This window comes from Cucurbita pepo, chromosome 9 (assembly GCF_057944985.1).
Source record: "Cucurbita pepo subsp. pepo isolate OVF chromosome 9, ASM5794498v1, whole genome shotgun sequence".
NCBI classification, from domain to species: domain Eukaryota; kingdom Viridiplantae; phylum Streptophyta; class Magnoliopsida; order Cucurbitales; family Cucurbitaceae; genus Cucurbita; species Cucurbita pepo.
In genome coordinates this window covers 1931943-1955923 of record NC_141806.1, presented here as the reverse complement: position 1 = coordinate 1955923, position 23981 = coordinate 1931943, and the positions used below count along the sequence as shown (strand labels likewise).

At 35.5% G+C, this 23981-nt stretch overlaps 2 protein-coding genes and 1 non-coding gene across 6 annotated transcripts; 1 reads left to right on the top strand and 2 right to left on the bottom strand.

Moving 5' to 3' along the window:
- Positions 1-1430: 1430 nt before the first annotated feature.
- Positions 1431-13888, bottom strand: LOC111801315 (DExH-box ATP-dependent RNA helicase DExH5, mitochondrial). 2 transcript variants are annotated; one of them, XM_023685261.2, is made up of 20 exons: positions 13453-13888; positions 12615-12769; positions 12438-12525; positions 11899-12141; positions 11042-11137; positions 9961-10149; positions 9711-9870; positions 9506-9636; positions 8638-8805; positions 8281-8553; positions 7798-7992; positions 6319-6522; positions 6093-6162; positions 5844-5992; positions 4745-5050; positions 4402-4461; positions 4119-4271; positions 3873-3983; positions 2962-3508; positions 1431-2830 (listed from the first exon to the last, which is right to left on the bottom strand). In XM_023685261.2, the coding sequence occupies exons 1-19, from the start codon at positions 13774-13776 to the stop codon at positions 3041-3043; spliced, it is 3543 nt and encodes a 1180-aa protein (XP_023541029.2). In that variant the 5' UTR covers positions 13777-13888; the 3' UTR covers positions 1431-2830; positions 2962-3040. The 2 variants fall into 2 exon arrangements, with proteins under 2 accessions (XP_023541029.2, XP_023541030.2); XM_023685262.2 differs by having other exon boundaries at positions 1431-2824.
- Positions 13889-19946: 6058 nt separating this feature from the next.
- On the top strand, positions 19947-20020 carry TRNAN-GUU (transfer RNA asparagine (anticodon GUU)). The gene has a single exon. It is a non-coding gene; the product is annotated as a tRNA-Asn (tRNA).
- A 628-nt stretch (positions 20021-20648) lies between these two features.
- BBX27 (B-box zinc finger family protein) lies at positions 20649-23729 on the bottom strand. 3 transcript variants are annotated; one of them, XM_023685986.2, is made up of 6 exons: positions 23499-23635; positions 22478-23033; positions 21891-22247; positions 21580-21807; positions 20987-21303; positions 20649-20909 (listed from the first exon to the last, which is right to left on the bottom strand). In XM_023685986.2, the coding sequence occupies exons 2-6, from the start codon at positions 22943-22945 to the stop codon at positions 20789-20791; spliced, it is 1491 nt and encodes a 496-aa protein (XP_023541754.1). In that variant the 5' UTR covers positions 22946-23033; positions 23499-23635; the 3' UTR covers positions 20649-20788. The 3 variants fall into 3 exon arrangements, with proteins under 3 accessions (XP_023541754.1, XP_023541753.1, XP_086983216.1); XM_023685985.2 differs by lacking the exon at positions 23499-23635 and adding an exon at positions 23308-23492; XM_087127090.1 differs by lacking the exon at positions 22478-23033 and having other exon boundaries at positions 23499-23729.
- Positions 23730-23981: the final 252 nt, after the last annotated feature.

Genomic DNA, 23981 nt, shown 5'->3' with positions numbered 1-23981 from the left:
CCCATAGTAGCATTCAAGTAATGTTCTTGTGATAAGTGATAAACATCAATGGGATGCCTTAAACCGGCCTTCTGTTGAAAGTCAAATTGCCATAGATCGCGATTCTTCATCATCTAAGCTTCTTGTGTATTAATGACTGCATTTTTTTCCCGAACAAGATCTTTGACACTTTATTGTAAAGATGCAAGTGAACATAATTCATTAGATACGACACTAATTGTAACAGCCGAAATCCACCGCTAACAGATATTGTCTGCTTTGATCCATTACGTATCGTCGTCAGTCTCACAATTTTAAAACGTGTCTACACCTTTACAAGTAATGTTTCGTTCACCTCTCTAACCGATGTATGATCTGACACTAAGTAATATTATAATCTCTTTTTGGCAATATTGGCCACACAAGGAGAGGAACTGATGACCACATTAAATTATTGGGGGGTTTTTTTTGTTGGTATGGGGATATGTATTAAGTAGGGATGTGCATAGCTGGTTGAGATCAGATCTACAAAATGGGGAAAAGATATTAAAGAAGAGTGGCCCATTGCCTTACCCAATATACTGCAAATTATGCTCAAATGTTTTTCTTTTTTCTTTTTAAATCTATAATAACCATTTAAACAAATCAATATAATATACTTGTCTTGGTTTCTTATTGTCAAGATTCCATGTCTTCTTCTGTTTTGGAAATTAGAATCATTTTGGCTTCTTCTGGGAGATCATCTCTTTCTATACGATTTTAAATGATGAAATAGGAGTATTCATACGTTCGGTTGAACTGGAAAATTTTTTTGAACTAATTCGAAATTTCGGATTGGTTGGGTTGGTGACATGAACAACCTGGATAGAGTCTACTACTTAACTCAACCCAACTCTATTTTCAGATTATAATTAAAAACTCATAAATTTCCGATACCAAACATTTATAAGTCACAATGCTTAACTAATATAATTTACAAATGTTAAATATTCTAAATCCTTGGAAAGGCAAGATAGGTTTGGATTAGGCTATAACCTTATTTTCGGGTTGGTAGGGTTGACTTGACCAAAAATATCAACCCACGAACCAAAATCAAATATTTGGTTTTTCAAGAATTCAACCCAACCTAAATCATTTACAAACGTTAAATATTCTAAATCTTTTTAAAGGCAAGATAGGTTTGGATTGGGCTCTAACCTTATTTTCGGGGGTTGGTAGAGTTGACTTGACCAAAAATATCAACCCACGAACCAAAATCAAATATTTGGTTTTTCAAAAATTCAACCCAACCTAAACCGAAAGAAGATATAACCTAACTCAACCCAACACAACTTTTGTGGTTTGGTTTGGGTTGGTTAGTCCAAATCGTTGAAGTTATCCGGTCATATAAACACTCCTAAAAAGTAAAAAGCGTTATTAGGACACAAAGACGGTGGGTAAATGAGAGTAAAAGTTGTGTAAGCTCTGTTCCTGTGTTCAATAAAATCTGAGTTTTATAAGAGAGAGGGAGAGAGAGAGAGGGAGAGAGAGAGAGGGAGGGGAGGGAGATGGTTTAAAAAGGCAAGAAACAAGAGCACGATACGAAAGGACATGGGATGGAGGGTCAGAAAGTCACAAAAGAGGTGAAATTAAGAATTGAAGGGGTAGACGACTGACTAGGACCATTCATGCTTTGCTGCTCAAGAATTTCTGAGAATTAAGAGACAAATAATTAATTTCCAATAACTCTCTCTGCCAATTCAATGCGCACCACTGTCCAATCCTTTCAAAAACGTTTTGTGTTTTTAAGGTATCAGAATATGACACTCATAGCCTGTTTTCTACTGCCACTCTCTGATGCCCTCCCCTATTTTTCATCCCACAATTTTTTCTTGTTTTCCTACACCACTGTCGCTGTTGCATTCCCTGTAAAAACAAACAGCGGTTTCAATTTGGAAGCGGGAGGAAGAGCTACCGGTCGGGAATCATGACTCTCTACAATGATATTATATTATCTACTTTGAGCATAACCTCTCGTGGCTTTGCTTTGGATTTTCTCAAAAGACCTCGTACCAATAGAGATAATACCTACCGGCTACTAACTATCTAACTATCATCTTCCTTCAGCGGGAAGAATGGGAATTCTCTAGGGATTTGAGAATTGGTCAGATCAAGCTCCTCCACTTCTAATCTAACTTGGTGGACCATGAATTTTACCATTTGGGTCTCTCTCTAACTCATTTGAGTAATGTGGGCATTTCAGAATCAGAGGACCAGAGAATGGTGAGGTGTTGCATTTAAAAGCTCAATCTATCACCACAATTTGATGGACGGACAATGGTTTTGACATGGGACAGAAAATTTTCCGTTCTTTGGTGGTTTCATAAAGGTGTAAGGACCCAACCATCTTGAAAAGGAAGAATAGGGAAAGTCACAGACTGTGTCCTACCCAGCGTCTTTAAAAGAAGAGTCAGGAAAGATGCAGACTCTTTGCTGTACTGTTGCATCTTTCACCCCTCCTCACATGACTGTTTATGGGGACTACACATTGTTTACTGCTAGCTAGGCCTACGATTCTTTTTGACTCCCCCCCACCAAGACTTTTTTTTTTTTTTTTTTTTTTTTTTTACGAGTAACGTGAATAGGGTCTATAAATTCATATACAAAATAATCACATGTAAGTTCCTGAACCGAACCTTGCAGAATAGCATCGCTTTCTCCATCTCTGCACACACATGACTTTTCTGGTCCTCTCATTATTCAACTCCAGTGCCTTCAACCTCAGCCCTATGATCGATCCAAGTTCCAGCCAATGAATGTTCTTGTATTTTCATGAACAGCGAATTCTGCTCCTCCCTCTCCAAATCTGTTACTAAGGAAAAAAATTACCTAGGTCACGTGATATAGTTATTGCAAGAATATCAAAGTTTGCCAGCTATTAAGTTTTTTTTTTTTTTTTGAAGTATCTTCATGAGATTAGGACAGTGAACTGACGAGCAATACCTGAGCTTTCATTGGTTGTGCTCTGTCTTTACTGCATTTTCAAACTACGCTGCCGTTAAAAAAGGTGAAGATGATTGACTTAGTTATGATCCTTCTTGTTCCTTTTTAGCATCAGAGACATTTGATTGATATACTCGTGCCCCAACCGAGTTCCACCCATCAACCACTCAAGAGCCTCAGCTGCTGCGTCCTTTTCTGCATTCTTTTTGTTGGTACAAGGTTGTCCCATAATTTGCAGTCCATTAAATTCCACAGTTGCTCGAAATTGATTGTTCTTCAATTGCATAGTCTTATAGTTGGGTGCAGCATATCCAGCCCTCGTTAGTAATGTCTGGAGCTGACTTTTAGAATTGTCACCACCAGGTCGACTTTCAGTTCTTGAAACAGAAGTTGGTGCCGCTGCCAAAGTAGTAGATGCCATGGAGGGCTGCTGAAAGATCTGGCGGCCAAAAACGAATCGACCTTCACACTGATCTTCTGAAATAAGCAAGCGTACAGCAGATAGGAGCTCATGGTGGGAGTGCAAGTCCATCTTTGGATTTAGTAGCTGCACATTGACCAGATCAATGAATAGAAGCACTTAGTATTGTCTAGTAACATTTCACGTTATGAAGTTTTGTTTCTATATTTTCTATATGTTAAAAACATACTGTAAAGTTTGACCCTTTTTAGTGGTTTTAATTTTGGTTGAGATTTTAAGAACTTTTAAAAATTGAAAGTAAATTAAAGATATTGTTACTTAAATGAATTCATTGTAAGAGCTATAAAACAGAACGATTATATCGTATGGAATCTAAATTAATTGTAGTAAAAAAAAAAAAAAAATAGTTAGAGAACACATTATCAAACTAAAACTAAGAAAACAAAAGCAAAAAGTCCTACCAACACACGGCATACGATATTCCACTTACTTTCTTCTGTATAAGCTCTTCAAGTTTCAATCTTAATTTCTGATACATCTCAGCTACATCAGGCTTCATAAAAAATTCCAAAAAACCGCTCAACATTTTCAAGTGTCCATCCTGCATGAACAAGAGTTCACGTATGATGGTTGAAAAATAATTGGAGAAAAAAAGAAAAAGAAAAAAAGAAATGCAGCAGAAAAACAACTGCAAAAAGTATTGCAGGAGAAAATGTTGATTCTGTAGAATACTTACATGATCACCCTTTGAGATGTTTCCACCAAAGAGAAGCAGCATTGAATCAGAAATAGCTGTTGAATCTCGAAGGAAAATAGAGTTCACTTTTATCTTCTCATTGAAAACTAGCCATGGATATGGAATCCGCGACTCTCGGGCGTTGACCGAGTTCTATACAGCAAAGTTAAGATGATACTTAAAAGGGTGATAATACGTAATTGTAATAACTTGACTACATTTCTAGTCAAAAGAAAAAATAAATGCATATTGCAAAATACTAGCAGTTGAAGAACATGCTTACCGAATAGAGAAGCACCTGGCCATCCTCCATAGTTTTGAGAGAAAATGACTTCTCGTTATGCTGTATGCCATTAATGTTAGTGAACACTAAAAATGTAATGAAACGAACAAGGTGACATCATATTTGGGAGCAAGCACAAAGAAGTTATGCTTGAAGATGATTCGGCCAACCAAATGATAATTTATTGTAATAGGGTAATTTTTTTTTAGTTCTGTTGTAATAGAGTTACTTGACCTCGACAATGGAAATAACAAACGATAAATGTATTAATTTGTTTGACACAAAAGGATTAGAAAAAGGAAGACAAAAGGTTGGTTAAAATTAGATAAGGACAACAACATACCACAATAGAGCAAACTCCAGGATATAGGCCATAGCAAATAACTGCACGTACGAGATGTTCATCAAGACTCCAAGCATTGTAGGAGTCCAAGTAGCCATCAACCAAGCCAGTATCTCTAAGCAAGGAGAAAAACTCCTTCCTCAGTGAATCAATAGCCTTCATTGATTGTACAGAAAGGAAGTTCTTCCAACAGAAGTCATATCCACCAAAGTTCCTCTCTGCTTCTTTCCATCCCCTATATGCCCGGATGATAGCAAGGTGATCACTATGATCTTGTGAAAATTGGGACTTTGCAGCCTCTGCAGCCTTAAAATAAATAAAACAGAATACATTAATGAGGGAACTGTTTTTATTTCTATTATTTTGATTGTAGATTTATATGGCTTTCGTTAATTTTCAATTCTGCAAAAAACTTTGTATTCAGTAGATGAGCAATATTGAAGAGGAAGAAGATAAGACATCACCCTATTCTTTTATCCTCTGTGTTAGGCTTAGGGATTCCTCATCCTAAAGGCTTTTAGGCTGTGTTATTCCTCTTAAGATGTTTATTTGATCTCCTTGTTTACCATTAAAAAAATGATTGTGGTTTAAACCGAAAGAACCTCCATCAGAACAGTTGATGTAATAGCAAAGAGAGTTTTTTTTTTTTTTTTTTCACTTCGACTTTAGTTTACCCTGAAGGGAAAACCTACATACTGAAGCGATAAAACGCCAAACACCTACATTCCTCAGCTTTTTTGACATCCTCTTTTGAATAATTACTATCAGCCACAAGTAGTCTTGAGGGCTTGAGCTCTATATACACATAAAAGAGTTAGAGGAGGTTATTATTATCATTATTATTTGGCTAAGAAACCATAGTTCCATTGATCAAAATGAAAGAATATACAAGGACATAAAGTACAAACTAGTCCACAAAAAGGAGTCTGAAAACCTAACTACAGAATTGGATTTCAATCCAAAAGAATAAGACCAAGCCTAAGTACCAAATGCCCGCAGGTACTAATAAATTCCAGGTAACATAACGAATTTAACCTGTTAAAAACTAAAGCAAATGCAAAGCCTATTATATAATATACCATGATGCAAGCAGACTTACATCCTTCTTCTCCAGTGGCATTAGGAAAGGGTCCCTCACACTGAGGCCAGCAACAATAGTCAAAATTGGATCCAAACAATTGAGAATAGCACCTAATATCAACATCTTTCCCAGTTTTGGCTCCATTGGGAGCATAATCAAATAACGACCTGTCAAAAGCACTGAATGAGGTCATCTGTTCCATATTACAAATTATACGAGACCATAGATCCTCAAGACAGAAATAATAAATTAAACCCTACGCCATACCTAATACAGTAAGATTTTCATTCTCATCAAATGCTCCAATGATCTTCAAATATTCAATAGCATTCTGAACCTGCAAACAATAGTTGACCAAAAATCATTCCAGCAAACATGAAAAAGTAAGGTGGATAAATATGCAAAGGGGGATCATAGACAACGAAATGTGGGATTTAAATGCATTAACTTCATTATTTGTTTCCAGATCAAAATATGAATGAAAAAGACCAACCGCTAGGGGCTCTGGTGACTGCAAAGCCCTAGATAGAAACTTCGATATACTTCCAAGCTTGAGGCTTTTTATTTGCAAGCAGAGGGACTGTAAAGGTGTTCTCAAAATTTCTGCCAGCTGATACTCGGCAAAAGCATTAAACACACACCTAGGGTATAGATGATAACATTCGCCTGGTTGAACACGGCCAGCCCTTCCTCTTCTCTACAAGGTGGGAAGATAAAAAAAATCAAAATTAACAGACTATAAAAGATTTGAAATACTTGAAATATGTTCAAACCTCCGCGCGTGCACACACAGATCTCATTGTCATCCATGGTCAAACTTTTAGAAAAAGGATGTATAGACAAGGAAAAAGAAAGTCAAGACATGGAAATGACATGGCAAAAGAAACCCCACGCCCGGAACTGTGACATATTTGATTGCAGATTACATATATTTCAGGAATAAAGTATTGGGCAACATGAAGCTCTAGGCCAGATATACAAGAATTATAACATTTTCCTATTTATGATTGCTTCCAATTACTAGCATTCGCTTTTTATCTTGTTTCTTATTCCATTATACTATGTGTTCATTAGGCCGTCCATGTTAAGCATATAGGTACAACCAGGTCATTGTAAACCATGAAGGCAAAAATCCACAGGTCATCATAATCAAGCCTTTTATCAGATTACTCTCTTTTGTATTTGTCTTTTAATTCCTGTATTTCGTGTATTTGAAATAATCTGAACTTGTAGCAATGTCTTTTAGTGGTCTTTTGTCTGTCTTTTGTAAAATTCGAAAGTTTTATTACTATTTTAATTAAATTTCTGATGTGCATGTATGTGTTTAAATGTTTTAAATTTATATGTATTTTCAAATATTCCACGTCAAAAAGTGACTGTGAGTAGCTCAAGCCTCTTGAAAAGCGGGTCTTTCCCAAGTTAAAAAAGTTTAAGAAAGAATCATCCTGATACTTGGTTAGGTTTGATTAAAAAGGATATTTCTGAGAACATATTCAGATCATAGGTTAGCAATTAGTAAAAATAATTTAAAAGCTGGAAACATAAGCATGATACCTCCTATAATTCAGATCAAATAAATGAAGACACTAAATAGTATCTACTAATAAATAACCAGCCTCTCGGGTACTAAATTTAATGTTATAATGCAGCCTTATTAAGTGATTGGAAACAATGCTCTGGCCTCCGAGGACAAAAAAGGATTAGTTCCAATTTTATTGGAGGCCCCTAAAGGGCCAGAGAAGGATTAGTTAAAAGAATAAAAGAAGGCAGCCATCATCCAACTGTCTGCAAAAAAAAATCCATCCAACAAAGGAGAGGTGGGAGAAAATGCATGAGTAAAATAATTGGAATATCAATCATACATAGAGAAACATTCAAACAAAAAATAGAATGGAAATCCCATATGGTTCCTCATACATGCTAACATTCGAGGGAAGTGACTCATATCCTTAGCAAGAGAATATAACCTTACTTGTTGAGCAGAAACCTTGGATATCCATGAGGGAAGCAAACAAGAAGTGTTATTTAAAGCATCATACGATGTTTCTTTTGCCTTTCCACAGTCCAGAACATACACAACATCGTTTATAGTGATACTTGTCTCAGCAATATTTGTTGCAAGCACTATCTTTCTCATTCCCTTGTCAGGTTCGATAAATATTAACCTCTGCAGACATTTAACATTAAAGTTGAAGTGTTGATGGATATACAAATTTGGGAAATAAAATTTTAGAAAGAACGAAGAAAGAGCATAGAGTGTAGAGGAGCACATTCATGCATTCCCAGTTCCACTCTCAATAAAGATGAAAATTATTGGCTATGTCATGCAGAAGGAAAAGAGCATATCATGCTAACTAATATCTCACGCAGACAGGAGAGGGGGGAGAGAGAAAGAGAGAGAGAGAGAGAGAGAGAGATGTGGCAAATCAAATCATTCTGTTTCCACAATCATTACCTGCTCTGAACTGGCCATTGAACCATGGCAAGCCAACAACAATACACGAGTTGGATCTCCTAATAAAGGGTGAGACTGAAGTTTCTCTTTCAGAGAACTGATGTCATCCCACCCAGTCATAAAAACAAGAATAGCTCCAGGTATTTCACTCTCACATATGCGGACTAGAAGATATTCAATGAGATTAAAACCAAGACAATCAGGATTCCAAGACGATAAAGACTCCTGAGTTTGAAGACTGTACTCCTTAAAATCAGCTGCCATAAGTGTTTCCTAATAACAAAAGATTCAAGTGGGGAAAAGTGTTAGCAGATTAGGATTTTTAAAAGTACTAGAGCATCCAAAAACTTTGCATACCTGAACAGAGGAGGCAATCTGGGTTTTCCTCTTTCTTGGTGCTTGTTTGCTCATTTTCCATGTCTTCTCTTGACCATAATCATCTATTTGATTGTATGGAGTTAATCTGTAACCCGTCATTTCTAGAATATCCTCCAGAAAATGAGTTCGGACAGGGTGTGTGAATCCCTAATGCAGACCAAAGGAAAGGACTCAGCGCTGCATTCAACTAAATTTCCAGTCTTGAATTGAGCTAACTTCCACCAACAGGCAAAAAAAAAAAAAAAAAACAAATTGAGGGTTTTGGAATTGTTCCATATTCATCAAAATTTCCACTTATTATCCAACTCAAACAACCAGACATTAAGAAATATAGCCTTTTGAGGGTTATTAACATCTAAGAAATAAGTTCAACTCTTTAGTCTGATGACCAGAGCTGCAATTTCCAAAATGGCCACTTCTCAAGTTAATCTCACAAAATGCCTCTCTCTGGGAATGAACGGATAGTTCCTCTCTAACAAAAACATGAAGGTCTGAAAATAATGGCAAAATAACCTTAATATTGAGTTCCTAATAACTGATTTGCCAAAAAAAAATAATAATAATAAAAAAAAAAACTATCAAACAGTCCAAGGTTTGAAACTCTGCAAACGATGTGATTTCACTTAAATGGATCAATCTCCTTTACAACTATGCTCAATCCATGGAGTTAATAAAAATGTTTTCAAGAAAGAAGCAATAGATAATACAAATCTAATTATTAGTTACTGGAGCCAAGCCTGTAATCTTTCAAACTCATTCATAGAGGAATAAGACTGAACGGCAGGCATGATTCCATAACATTGAATTCTCTTCTCCAAAAGAATAACGAACTTCATATTATTATTACCGGAATGTGAATAATTTGAGCACCGCCAAAGTAGGATGAGAAAAGTTCAGCATCTAAAGTTGCACTCATTAGAATCAACCTCAATTCTGGCCGCCGAGGAAGGAGATCTTTCAGGACAATAAGCAGAAAATCTAGAATGAAAAATATATGGAATGAGAAGTTATAGCTTCATAGACCAAAATCACCTATATGAATTACTCTTCACCTTCATTCATTCCACGTTCATGGATTTCGTCAACAATAACATGAGTTATGCCTTTCAAATTTCTATCAACCAACAATCTTCTCAACAAGATGCCCGTGGTACAAAAGAGTAGATGAGTCTCCCTCCCCTTTATACCCTCCAGCCGCACTTTATAACCAACCTTGATTAAATATATGAAGAAATAGAAACTTTATCATAATCCATGACGTTAAATGGCAATGGTTTTGGTTTGAGACTTTGAGCGGCTTACAGATTCACCCAATTTCTCCCCTCTCTCAGAAGCGACTCTCTCAGAGACAGACATAGCAGATATTCGTCTTGGCTGTGTACATACGATGCTGCAACCAGCTCCACGAAGTGATTCTACTTCTGATTCCAAAATGAATTGGGGAACTTGCGTAGTCTTGCCACAACCAGTTTCACCTGATATAATAGTAACCTGCAGAATCCAAAATCCAGCAGTTACAAGGCAAAATAATTTTGTTTTTGCAGTATACACCAACAATGATACCTCATAAAATAATAACAAAAAAATATAACTTTGGGCGTAATAAATATAAAAAAAAAATAGTAATAACTTTTCACATAAAGGCAGATCTGACAAACAAATCTAATATAATATGGGTGAGAAGATGAACCAATATTCTTTTTCAAAACCATAATGTGAAAATAGCTTTCATCAACATATATATTTTGAAGATGGTACAATAGAACTGAAGTTTACGAGTTATTCTAAAAAATACACAGATTAGAAAATTTCTGGATTATTAAACAAAAATAGAACAAAATTTTCAAAATGGTGGACTTTTTTAAAAATAACAATAGAGTTTCTTTTTCTTTTCCATTTAACAGAGAAGGAACTTTCCAAGCCCATCATATCATCATAAGAAATAATAACTCTTTTGAAAAGATGTATACAGATACAAACTATGGATTATAAGGGACCCATAAAACACCACGGAACTTCTAGAGAAGCTCTCCAAAGAAAGAGTAACTAATTTATATTTTAGAAGTTATAATAAGAAACTCCAACTAGAAAATTGAAGAGATTATATCCCAAAAGTATTCAAGATTCCATTCCTTAGTTTGGAATGGTTTTCTCATCCTCTCCGTCCAGAGATACCAACAACTGAAGAAATGGAGTTGATCCAAAGAACCTTAGCCCTTCCTCTAGGATAGATGTGTTGTACAGGGTAATGAACTGCAGCTTTGGCTACTAAATTTATGATTATGAGAATGCCATTCCATGACAGCTTATAATGAAATGACATGTTAGCATGCCACAGCAAGTTAAAAAGACATGATATATTAATATATAGAACCATGAGCACCTGATTCTGTGAGATTGTGGTCAATATTGCATCCTTCTCCTTGTAAGCAGGGAGACTTTTCCGAAACTCCAGCATTTCTCTTCCTTCAGGAGATGACTGATTTTCCAAAGTAATGTATGAAGCAGAAAGTGAATAAAAATACCAGAAAAAAAATCAACATTATGTGCCATGAGAAAAATGACTTACAACCTAGGTGGTAACCATATCTAAATGTATACTGTATTTATCAAAAAAAAAAAAAAAAAAAAAAAAAAAAAAAAAAAAAAAAAAATCTTCAAAAAAATATGGATGCGTGCATAAAAGCTTTTTTCTAGCTAAAAGATATAAATGTATCTACACAAAAACTTTTGTCTAAATGTAAAATCCCACTAATTCATCACAACTCATTTCAATACGAGAAGCCTGCAAAGTTTAATTTGACCTCCCAAAAAGAATTTACATGTCATTATTCAAATCATACAAACTTATGAACAAAAAATGGAATTTCTTTAACAAGTGCAGTTATAAGAACTCTACACTGTCAGATCAAATGTTCACCAATACACTCCAGTACTTCCTAATTTAACTAAATGCTGTTTCATGCATCAAATAGACCTCAAAGTCACTTGTTTTCTCAACTATAAAATAAGCTCTGTGTAACCTTTTGAGTACTACAACTATATTTATAAGATCAAACGCAAGCATCTTAGAGAACCAAAAAGATCTTGCACAAGTATTCGGCAAAATTTGTAAGAGCATCATGCTAGTCATAGACCACACAGAACAGTCAAACCTATAATGTAAGAGTTCAAAAAATACTCAACCAAATTAAATGCTTTGAAGGAGATCGATAACAGATAGTGCTAGGGAAATTGGACCTGCCAAGCATGCTGTTGTTCACGCAGATGCAAACTTTTTCGCCAAAGAATTTGTTCCATCACAGCCTTACTAGATGCTTGTAGCTCAGGTTGCTCAAAAAGCCCTTCATCTGTAGCAATGCCACCACTGCTAATTGATCTATAGTCAGAGATATCTTGAAAACCTTCAAACCTAGACTTCTGAGAGAGAAACTCTCCCAGATGTTCATCTACTCTTCTAAGCAACCAAGGAGGCAAAGAGACCTGTTTCACATTCAAAAAGCTTCAATTTCTAGAAAAACATGCACAAAATCAGACTACGGAAAAGTAAACCCAAAAATTGTACATTTTAAAACGAGGCACAAATACAACTGTTCATTTTTGTGATGTAGATGCACTACATCATAAATTAACAAGAAGCTGGCAACGATGCAAACAAAAATATGGCTTCCATGTGAAGAAAACAGAGGAATCAAAAAACTACGATAGCTAGCACGTGCCGATGGCTTCTAAAATATGTGAAACAAAAATGGGCTGTATAATGAAACAACACTTAATACCTCCCTCAGTGGACGCCGATCATCCAAATCAAATCTGTAGTTCGGCAATGGGACCTTACTAAAAACCGCAACTTTGGCATATAGATGGCTACCAAGAATGACAACCAGAACATTTAGAAAAACAACAATCTATTTTAGTGATAAACACATTGCAGATTCAAAGAAACCAAAAGTTACCTAAAAAGTCCCATGCTACTCGCCAAAGCAGCTAATTGCTCAAAATCATGTCTATCTTTTTTATCCCTTGAAACTACCTCTTGCATGTCCTTGTCACGTAAGAGTAATGCCAACTTTCTTTTCCACAAATCAATATTGACGGCAGGTGAAACACCCTGTAAATATTTCAAGAAATTATCATACAATCTTGTAAGAAAGTAAATAAAAACTAGAAAACGTATCAAATCAAGGTACATGTTCACATACTACATACATGCAACACGATTATATGTACACGCATTTGTACAAGAAATAGTTTTATATCCATTCAAGAAGAAAGGATCATCTACTCTTAGAGGTGCCAAAAACAAGTAGTGCCAATCAAGAGCTCTAAACAGATCGACCTTTGTTTCTAAAATTTAGTACCAAAAACAAGTAGAAACATTTACATGTACTTCTAGACGCGCCAGTCAAATATCTTGATGGTATCAAAAAGTTTATCCAACATTTCCTTGGTTAAGAACAATGATACAACAAGTAGTCTACTCAATATTGTCACTAGCAGCCCGACTTCAACATGGCTTTATCTAACGAACGCCATAGCCAGCAATCTAAATCATCCATTAAATAACCGAGATTGCGGAGCCGCAATTTTTCACATTGAAAACAGAACAATCGAGGCTTAAACTTCAATAAAAAAAAATTACCAATCCAGAAAAAAGAAGCCTCAATCCAAGTAACGAGAGAATATTAGGCTTTAATTCAAATACACGCAGTCATTTCACATAATTGAGAATACGCCGCTAATCAACTTCTCGGCCATATAAAACGTAAACACAGCAAAAGAACAAAATCTCACCGATTGATTCGAAAACTCAAAATTACAATCCTGACTCTCGACCGGAGCCCTATTGCGATAGGCGGAATCGAACAGTTCCTGAGAAGGAGCGTGCAGAGAAGGCGGAGCAGGAGCCTCCGCCTGGCGAATCTTGCAGTGAACAGCGGAAACAGTAGGGGAATGATTGGAAGAAGTAAGAACGAAGCGGAGACGGAGGTGAGGAGGGACGTAGACGGCGGCATTGGAGGAAGGAGAGCGGTCCTTCATTGCGAAATGAGGAAAAGAATGGGAGGGTTTTGGAGGTTTGGAGAATTGAAGAGAAGGAAGAAGATGAGGATATGGCATGCGAGGGAGAAGAATGAGAAGCTGAGAAAAATGGCGGCGGAGGAAGCGGGAGACAGTGAAGAAGGGAAGGAGTAAGACGAAGGTCTGAGCATTTGAGAATGAGGCGCGAGTTCGTTTCCTGAGTTCGGTGTAAAGCCGAAGTCGACCCTGCTCCTCACGAGTCCTCGATCCGACGTGGATTTTTTTAAATTATATTTTACATAAATCTTAATTAATTCATTTTTTTTTAAAAAAATAAATTTATTAGACTCCAAATTATATTAAACATAATAAAATAGACAAAATAATAATAATAATAATAATAATAATTAAACTCGTAATCGACCTTTTATTTTCTTATAATATTTTTGACAGAGAATAAGTTAATTTATTTATAATATGGTATTTGAGGAATATATTTTAATAATTAATTATGAAGTATATCTTAATTAATATTTTTCTTTATTTTTTGGAGTGGTTAGTAGTATATTTTATCTTGGAATTTGATTAGCAGTATATTTTATTTTATTTACAAGATTTATTTCTATTTCTCATTCTTAACAATACCCTAATATATTTTTTTAAATATTTTCTCAGTAAAAATAAATCAAATTGAGTTAAAATATTGTATACTCGAAAACAATGAAACATCGCCATAATAAGGTTTAAAATTGCATTTTAAGAGAACTGTGAAAGAAAAGATTCCTCAAAAATTCAAAACTAAAAAAAAAAAAAAAAAAAAAAAAAAAAAAAAAAAAAAAATTTAGAATTATATCTCTATCCAGTAAATTATCATTCAATTATCTAACCATGTAACAACTCAAGCTCACTGCTTACAAATATTGTCTGTTTTAGTCGGTTACATATCGTCATCAGCCTCACAACTTTAAAACACATCTATTAGGGAGAGATTTTCACAGTCTTACAAGAAATAATTTGTTACTATCTCCAACTGATATGAGATCTTGCACGCCAAGGTCGCATTAGTAACTTTGACTATCTTTATATCGCTAATATACCGAAAAACTTTGCAGAATTAGGTATACCAAACAAATCATTCCGTAATCCATTTTTCTAGATCTTCGAACTGAGCTAAGAGAAAATTCACTTTTTTTAGTTTGATAACGTGTGAGATTGCAAGAACTCGAGCTCTAATCTCTCAGTCGATCGAGATCGGATTAAAAAATAAAATAAAATAATGCCATGAGAAGAAAAAAAAAAAAAAAGTAATTTGGATGATATAATTAAGTGTAAGCGATGCATTTCCAGCAGCGGCAATACACATTTTATTACAACAAAGCTACGTCGTATGCATCTCTTACATCCAAACAAAATCCAAAAACTATTTAATTTTAATTTTTATAATAATTCGGACCGCTACACCTCAATTCCCCGCGCTGCAACGACGTCGTTTCACCTTCCCCCACTTCTGCGCTTACAAACTCCCTTTACATTTTCTTCTCCTTTTCAAGCCACCCCCATTGGGATTCCTCCGGCGAACGCCGCCGTATACGGTGGCCGGAGACTGCATAGCCGCGGCGGAGCGAAGAAGGAAAGGAAAAAAAAAAGATGGGTTAATGGCGGAGGAGAAAGGGGGGAACTATGGGGGTTTATAAAGAGGGAGAAATGTAGGGTTGGTTTGGGAATTGTTGGGCAAAGGGACGGATCGGTCAGGGCATGTTTGTGGGGAATGGGAACAAATTCCACTGCCCGGAAATCGAGGGGCAGGAGGGGAGGGGTTGTTTCGTCATATAATTTTTATTATTATTTTTTCAATTTCGACACAGCATGTGAGCTTCTTTTCTTGGGGGTTGTTAATAATAATAAAATATAAAAATTCTAATTATTCAAAATTAAAATTATAATGACATGTGAGGAAAATACTATTTTGCCCCCATGAAACTTTTCAACACGTGTTTTTTACTATTCAAAATTTTTAGTAGGGGCCTATTTGTCTTTTTCTTTTTCAAATAAATGTAAGAATAAAGGCAATAAAAGAAAGAAAAAGGAAAGATGGGAGCAATGCCCCATCTTTAGCTTCTCTTAAATTCAAAAGGTTATATTAATAAAAAATTAATTTTATTTTTTTATAATTATAAATAAATTAATTACCATTTTTAAAATTTTAATTTATTAAGTTATGTTTAAAAATGAATTTTGTTTAAAAAAAATTAAAATTTGCAATTTGAATATTTAATTGAATAATTGAAAATAATATAATAAACATATTAAATTATTCAATTTATTTTTTAAATTTCAATATATAATTTAGTCAATGAAAATATAATTTGATGGGAGAAAGAATATAAATTTTGGTGGCCACTTTTGAAGGAGGATTGGATAAAGAAAAAGAAAAAGAAAAAAATAAAAGAAAAAAAATAAAAAATAAAAGAAAATAAAGGGTTGGGATGTGGGACCCACACCACACATAGAACCCTGTGCAATGGAAATGGAAATTTCAATGGAAGAAACACGACGGCGACGGGTAGAGGTGGAATATTATATTATATATTATATATATATTGTATTTTATAAATATTTTTCATTTATTAGTATATAATATTCATTGATTATAAACTCATGATTATTTTCTAAATTAACCGATGTGGGACTTTCATCCAAAATTATGTATGCAACTTAGCTGATAAATGGGTCTCGACCCATTTGTTATCAATCTCCATTCTCATGTGTGCAAATTTCTATTGGGTCATCAAACGTCCTTACGAACTTCATAACATAAAATTTTCCCTTGTTTTAGCCGTTATTCCTCGTCTCTTTAAGCTGGTTTGACTCCACAAATCTAATGAATGGGATTCTAAATATTCCGTCCCAAAATTGAACCTACGACTTATATAAATTTGTAACGTTTTAGTTAAATCAGCTTATACGTATATTTAGACCGACTCTCCTTGGTTGATAATGAAGGGAGGGTTTGCTACAGTGATTTGAGCGGTTGGTGTCTTCTTCCTCTTCGAGAGTTACGAGTCTTTGCTGCTGCATGAGTGGTAGCTCACGCTCAAAACTCCTCGTACACGAGTCCTAGTCGTTGGACAGCGGTCTGTTTCCCCGGCTTTAAGTCATGTCTTAGATTTTCATAATATATACATTAACTCCCTATTAAACTCCTAAAAATGATTAGAGAAAAAAAGTTGGGGAAAATTAAGGAAAAATCAAAGAAAAAAAGCAAAAGGAGAAGGGTAAAAAAGTCAAAATTTTCACAATGGGCATGAAGAAAGAAAAAAAAGTGGTAACGGTCGATGAGGCAAGAAAGACACGACCACTTTAAAAAAGTGGGACACGCCTTGTAATGACTTTACTATGTGTTTGTCAACTATATCTACTAAAAGCTGAAATTTACGTGTTTTAAAAAGTCAAACAGTTCTCACCGGATATGAGTGTTGAATATAAGATAATAGAAGAGATTATACGAAATTTTTTAAATCAACTTTAGTATAGTTAAGTAGATTGGCGAGATTGACTGAATCCACTGTTGTGACATGATTGAAGTTCGGTTCTCCACTTTGAAGAAAGAAACGAAACGGTCTACCCACGAGATGGGTTTGTGTTATTGATACAGTTTTTCCTCTACTTTGACTGAATCTGTTCCCGTGACGTGTTTGAAGTTCGATCCACCATGTTGATGAAAGAGACGAGACGGTCTACCCACGAGATGGGTTTGTGTTATTGATACAGTTTTTCCTTTACTTTGACTGAATTTGCTCCCGTGACGTGTTTGAAGTTCGATCCACCACTTTGAAGAAAGAGACGAGACGAGACGAGACGAGACGAGACGGTCTACCCACGAGATGGGTTTGTGTTATTGATACCGTTTTTCCTTTACTTTGATTGAATCTGCTCTCTTGACTTGTTTGACATTCGATCCACTACTTTGAAGAAAGATACGAGACTATCTACCCATGAGATGGGTTTTTGTTATTGATACAGTTTTCTATTTCCTTTGACTGAATCTACTCTCGTGACACGATTGAATTTTGATCTACTATTTTGAGAAAATAAACGAAACGTCCACTCGCGAAATGGGTTTTTGTCGTTGAGATAATATTTCGTTTTTTCGACTGAATCCACTCTCGTGACCTAATTGCAGTTCAATCCACCACTTGAAGAAAAAAGAGACGAGACGGTTTGTCCACAAAATGGGTCTTTGTCATCGAGACCATTTCTCATTTCTTTTCACGATTCTGCCTACGAGTGATAGGACAAACTGAAGCTCGAGTTCGTATCATTCAATTTCCGTCCCTATAATTATTAAAATAAAAGAAAAAGGAATAAATAAGCTAAATGGAGTCTTTCTTTTGTAGCATGTGAAGCCTAATTAGGGTTCAAACGCCTAAATATGAAGTATTATTTAAAACATAAATGCCACGTGGAATTTCCGATCAATCTCAGTCGTCCATGTAAATCGTGGCAGCATCAGAACCGTTGCTATGTCCAACATTACCAACACGTCATTCGGACGTCAAAAAAAATTATTCAATCACAATTAATTAATCCCATACATACGGTGTTAGACAGGTAAGTAAGATTAATTTATTAGGAAATAAAAGGCGCGTGGGGAAACGCAAATGTTGGAGAAGGGGCAAAAGCGGAAAAAAGGGGAACAATCATTGGATACTCGAGACCCCCATCAAAGGAAGAATGTGGAAAGTGGGGTGCGAAATTCCAAAAAAGGGTGTCCAATTGGTGTCCTTTAATGGGGGGAATTGGGCGCGTGAGACTCGATGCCGTATCTTGTAGCGTTTCACGCCGCACGGCGATCCGTTTCAAATCCAATCCAACGTACCAAATCTTTTCGCCGAAGTTCATGCCCCAAATCGGGCGGCGTACAATGCACGCGTGCACATCGGATCCCACGATTTTTTTCTTTATAAAAAAAGTCAAAATATATAAAAAATAAACTTAGCCACATATTTTAGATAAAGAGACTTATTTTTAAATATTAAAAGAAAAAAAAATTTAAAAAACTCCGAGGTATATATATATATATATATATATATATATACAGTGATAGGCGCCTACCATGCTAGATTTTGTAAGAATTGATTCTTCTCGAGAGCTGATTAGAGGATGAATAACTCTTAGATCGAACTTGAAATCTATAATGGTCATTCTTAGATTCCAAGACGACTCACTCCAGAATTAGCTTGATCAAAACTAATCCAATGAATCGGTTTAAACATCAAACTCAAAGTAAGGTTTGAAAACGAATAACACCGAAAAAGTATCAAGAAAACACAAAGGTTTTGTTTGTATGGATGAATTGATTGTCAACATGAATATTACATGCCTTTGAATAGGTCAAAAAGATAACCGAAACATAATGAAGTTCATCTACCTACAGCAAACTACACCTACGAATAAAATATACTAAATACAAATTGAAAAAAACAAGACATGACATAAATTGTCTTAATTAGTAGTCACTTTCCAATGTCAGGTGGAGTTTATTGCCACTCCATTATTTTCTTGATTTGACATGTTAATGCGGTAAAGATTATGCCTTTGAATATGCGATGTATAGGCCTCTTGAATCTTCTTAACCTTTTGTAATCGGTCCTTCACATACATGCAAAGGGTCAGTAGTTGAATTCATATCATATAGTTTTGTTCGTATGTAACAATTTACTTTATATGTCATTTATTATACATATACATTCAAGTTTCGAAGGTAGTATTTTACTTTCAATAAATTTAAAAGTTAATTTTTATCAAATTAAGTAAAACAATAGTAATAATAATTTTCTATATATATCAATATCAATAAGGTGCAGTTTTTATATTTGGCGACTTTCCGATATTATTTTCTAGGAAGCATATGAATGATGACAAAGCATGCATGTCGGTCTGTAGATATAGTTTCACTCTTGGAAACAAAAATTAAGTAATGTGATCATGTTATAGAAGCATACCGAGGTCATTCAAATTTTGAAGCTCGATCAGAGAACCGTGGACGTGTGGTGTGGTGCATAAAATTAGCATAATGAGAAATTTTTTAGAAAGTAAAATATGAAAATTTAATTTAGAATTATTATTTATAAAACTCGCTCGTCAAATTTCAAAATTAAATAAAAATGCGACCATTAAGTCGGTTAGATTATTTTGATTTTTTTTTTTTTAAATTTTCGCCGGTTGTAGTTAGTTTTTAATAATACTAAATGAACGTAGTACCAGAGGCTGGAATAGCTCAGTTGGTTAGAGCGTGTGGCTGTTAACCACAAGGTCGGAGGTTCAAGCCCTCCTTCTAGCGTATCTTTCTTCTTTTTCTCCCCTTTCATTTACTTTAAGATAATTTAAACTATATTACATATTATTAATTAGTTTTGTTTGATTTTCAACGTTTTTTATACTTGATATAGAAGAGAAAACATAGATAAGATAATTACTATTTTAATAATTTTAATTACTTTTGTTTGATTTTCAACGTTTTTTAAACTATATTATTTGATATAGAAGAGAAAAAAATATAATAACGGATAAAGAATAGGGTAAGAATGTTTAAAAAATTTGATGACCCAAAAAAAAACACGATTAATCCAATTATATATATATATATATTTATTTATTTATTTTATTTTTATTTAATTTAATAATTATTTTTTAAAAATAGAACTTTCAATTTTTTTTAATGGAAGTTAATTTTTAAATTTTAATTAAATATTTAAAAATAAATGAATAATTATTTTATAAACTAATATTTTTCTTTTATTAAAAATAAAAATTTGAATAAATAAAAATGTTTATGATTGAGTTGAGTTAAGGTTAAATTATTTTGCTTGAAAATATTTAAAACCCGAACAATTGAGTTGAGCCTAAATTATGTTAGTTTCTTTAATGAATAGCTTCTTCCACTGTTAATTAGAATGAATTATGAAGGCTTGCCCAAAGCTTTGTTCTCTTAAGCTTAGGTAAAGTGTAGCCAATCCACATTGAAAGAACTGATTCAAAAGAATTAAAGTGAAGAGAAATGCCTTCTGAGGTTGAAAATGATGTACAAAAAGAAACACGAACCCGAAGCTCAGTAACTTCGACTGATAGCAACGACATTCGAGTCATATCGCTCGCCTTCTTCGTATCGACCCTTTACTCGTTTCTTCATGAGAGATCTGCCCTTTCGTCGAATTTGTTTCTCTTCTTGCCTGAAAATAGCAAAGGATTCATTGTATTGTATTGGATCTTTTGAACTCATGAAATGTATGCACTTTTTGAAACTTACTGTTGAGATTGCTGATTTTCTTTGTACCCTCTTGTTGCAGCGTGGTCGTTGAGGGGCACGGACTGTTTACGCTCACGACGGTAAGGCGAGCTGCATGAAGGCTCGCCTCCAGCCCCATCAGGGCAACCAGTACTTGCAGTGTCAACACTCATCCTTGAATTAACAAATGACAAAGTTGAAAAGGAGGGTCGGATTGGACGAGCACGTTCCGTGGTTGTACTCGTGGGAGGCTTACAAGCTTCACCTGAGGGATCATCACTATCTTTGTCCATAAGATCCGATGGGAAGATGTAAGATGTCGACCTACCTGAGCTTGCCTGTCACACACAGATTTATATGAATTGGCAATACAATAACAAGAAGAAGAAGCAGAAGCTAAGAGAATAAATGTGAGATCCCACGTCGGCGTGAAAGTCTCTCCCTAGCAGACGCATTTTAAAACCTTGAGAAGAAGTCCGAAAGGGAAAGCCCAAAAAGGACAATATCTGCTAGCGGTGTGCTTGAACCGTTACAATAAAGTAAACTAAAAAATGGAACTTGATTATTCATTGTCACGGATCTAAAGAAAAGAGAGAATTTAAAACGCTTCGAACCTCCATCCCTTTTCCATGGCGATTATCCTCTTTATCGAACGACATATCCTTCTCGATGGAGGAGAATGACTCATCTTTATTATCAAACAATCCTCCCATAGGATCTTGATCACTGTTGAATATCTCGTCGAAGTTCTGGAACGTTAAATCGACTTCAGGTATGTTGAAATCATCGCGACAAACAAGCTCATCACAAACTCCAAGATCTTGCATATTTTGAGACCATAGCTGCCAAGTTTTTGAAACATGTTTGAGAAAAAAGAACATAAAATTTCAGAACCAAAATCCATGAGTTTGTTCAACAGACATACCTGACTACTTTCAGCTGGGCTTTTACAATGCCAAAGGGATTCTCCATGGAAAGGAATCAAAATAGGGGATGACAATGGAAAATTCTCGAGCTGAGTAAACGATATCATTTTCTGCTCCTGAAGTGAACCGTCCTTTTGCTGAAGTTCAGTACCCCGGTCCTCGGAAGGGTGCAGGTGTTGATTAAGAGATCGCTCGAACTTCTCCGACGCACAAGGCCTTAAAGAAAATGCGCCATCTTTTTCGTCACCAAGAATCAAAGGCGAATCGTTATTCTTCTTTATAAGCTGGAGACGACTCAAGTCTAGAATTTGTTGAAAAATGAATGAACTGCTCTTTTCTTGACCTTTGTAAAGCATCTGCAGTAGAAACCAGAATTAAGTCCCTCTTTCATCAAGAAAATACAGTAGAATACTCATAAAAGAATCAAAGGTCTGCAGTTCATCAATTGAACTGCACAATCACGACAGATCTAAACTGATCGATCGCCTAAATTACGTCTAATTTTAAAAACTACGACGAAAGGACAAACCCATAATAAAAGAGTGCTTAATGCTGTAATTTGTGTAGTTTGGGACAATGATCCAACCTTGTTTTCAGCTTCAGTATGAGGGGGATAGCTCATTCGAGCCACTCCAGCTATACGCGAACAGCTTCGTCCCGCTGTGTCGAAAGCCATAACACCGGAAGTATCAGAGGCAGAAGTGGACACAAACTTATCTTTGTCAACTTCATTGACATGAAAACCCCAAAGTTGTGCAAAATCCTTGGCTGAAGGACATCCCATGTATCCTCTGATAATCTTTTTCTGGTGTTGGGACGAGGCAACATGAAGCGCTCGGTCACAGCTACGACACAAGAACATTCGATGATCTAAACACTGAAGATAGGAAGGGAAACTTCGGCACGATTCGCACAAGAGAGTCCGAAGATGTCGACTCGAAAGTGCATTAGCTGAATGAACTTTTGCATCACAGGAAAGACAAAGGTGAGCTGCATCAGGCGTACAGTAAATAATTGGCCTTAGTGCAGCACAGAATTCACAACTTCTCTCCATTGGTTCATGTTCAAAATCTCTATCAGTTCATGTCCTTACATGAACTGATCTTCTTTCGAGTCGAGCCGATCCGCCATTGAAGAGAAACCTGCCATTATTTTCCAAGATCCATGTGATGTTTTGACACAAAAACACAGCTTACTCATCACAATTCAAACCAAAGAAGCCTATTTCTTGCTCATGAACACTTAAACTAGCAGACCTTCCACAAGCAATCAAAATTTAACCAGCACAAGACATCCAAGAAAGTGAGTTTTCATATACAGAAACACAACAAAAACAAGAGAAGATTCAACTCAAACACACAAACAAGCAGTCAAAAAGACATTCCACAAGATATCAACAGCCAAGAAGAACCAAACCTCGAATCAAAACAGAAGAACAGAGCCAGCAAGATTGAAAGAACAGAAACCAGCATCGACCCAGTTGAGAAATCACATCAAACAACAAGAAAAGTAAGGAAATTCAGGACGGTGAGCATTAAAGATGGCTCAACAAAAAGGTGGGTTTCGACCCTTATGAGTACTGTGAGAGAAAGATCTTAAAAACTTACACGGGAAAGTGCAGAGTGGGAGTCAGAGTTGGGAAAAGAACAGAAGTTGAGAGAGCTTCTGAATCTGAAGCGAAGCCTGGTTCTTACCTTTATTATCATCATAAAGATGAAGAGATAGGTCCACGGCTTGGCACTTTTGGGGAGTGACGTGGGCGAGGTAGCCGTGAAGCTTTGTCCAGAATGGAGGTGGGCACGTGGCTGCAAATGGGGACCCATAATTCTTCATGATCGACCAAGTTATCCAACTGCATGTGACCTAAGAAGATCCATTCACCAAAGGACACACGTTAGATTATGTGATCGACAATCTTATCCCCCCAAGTTGGCATTGGATAACAGGGCTTTCGAATTACGCCTCCATACCTAAACCAAGAGGTCCCGCACACAAATAGTCATAAACATGAAGCTTTTGTTAATTTTAAAAGCTCATGACCAAATTCTCTAATATCTGTGCTGGTTTAATCGAATCTGATTTTTTATAGG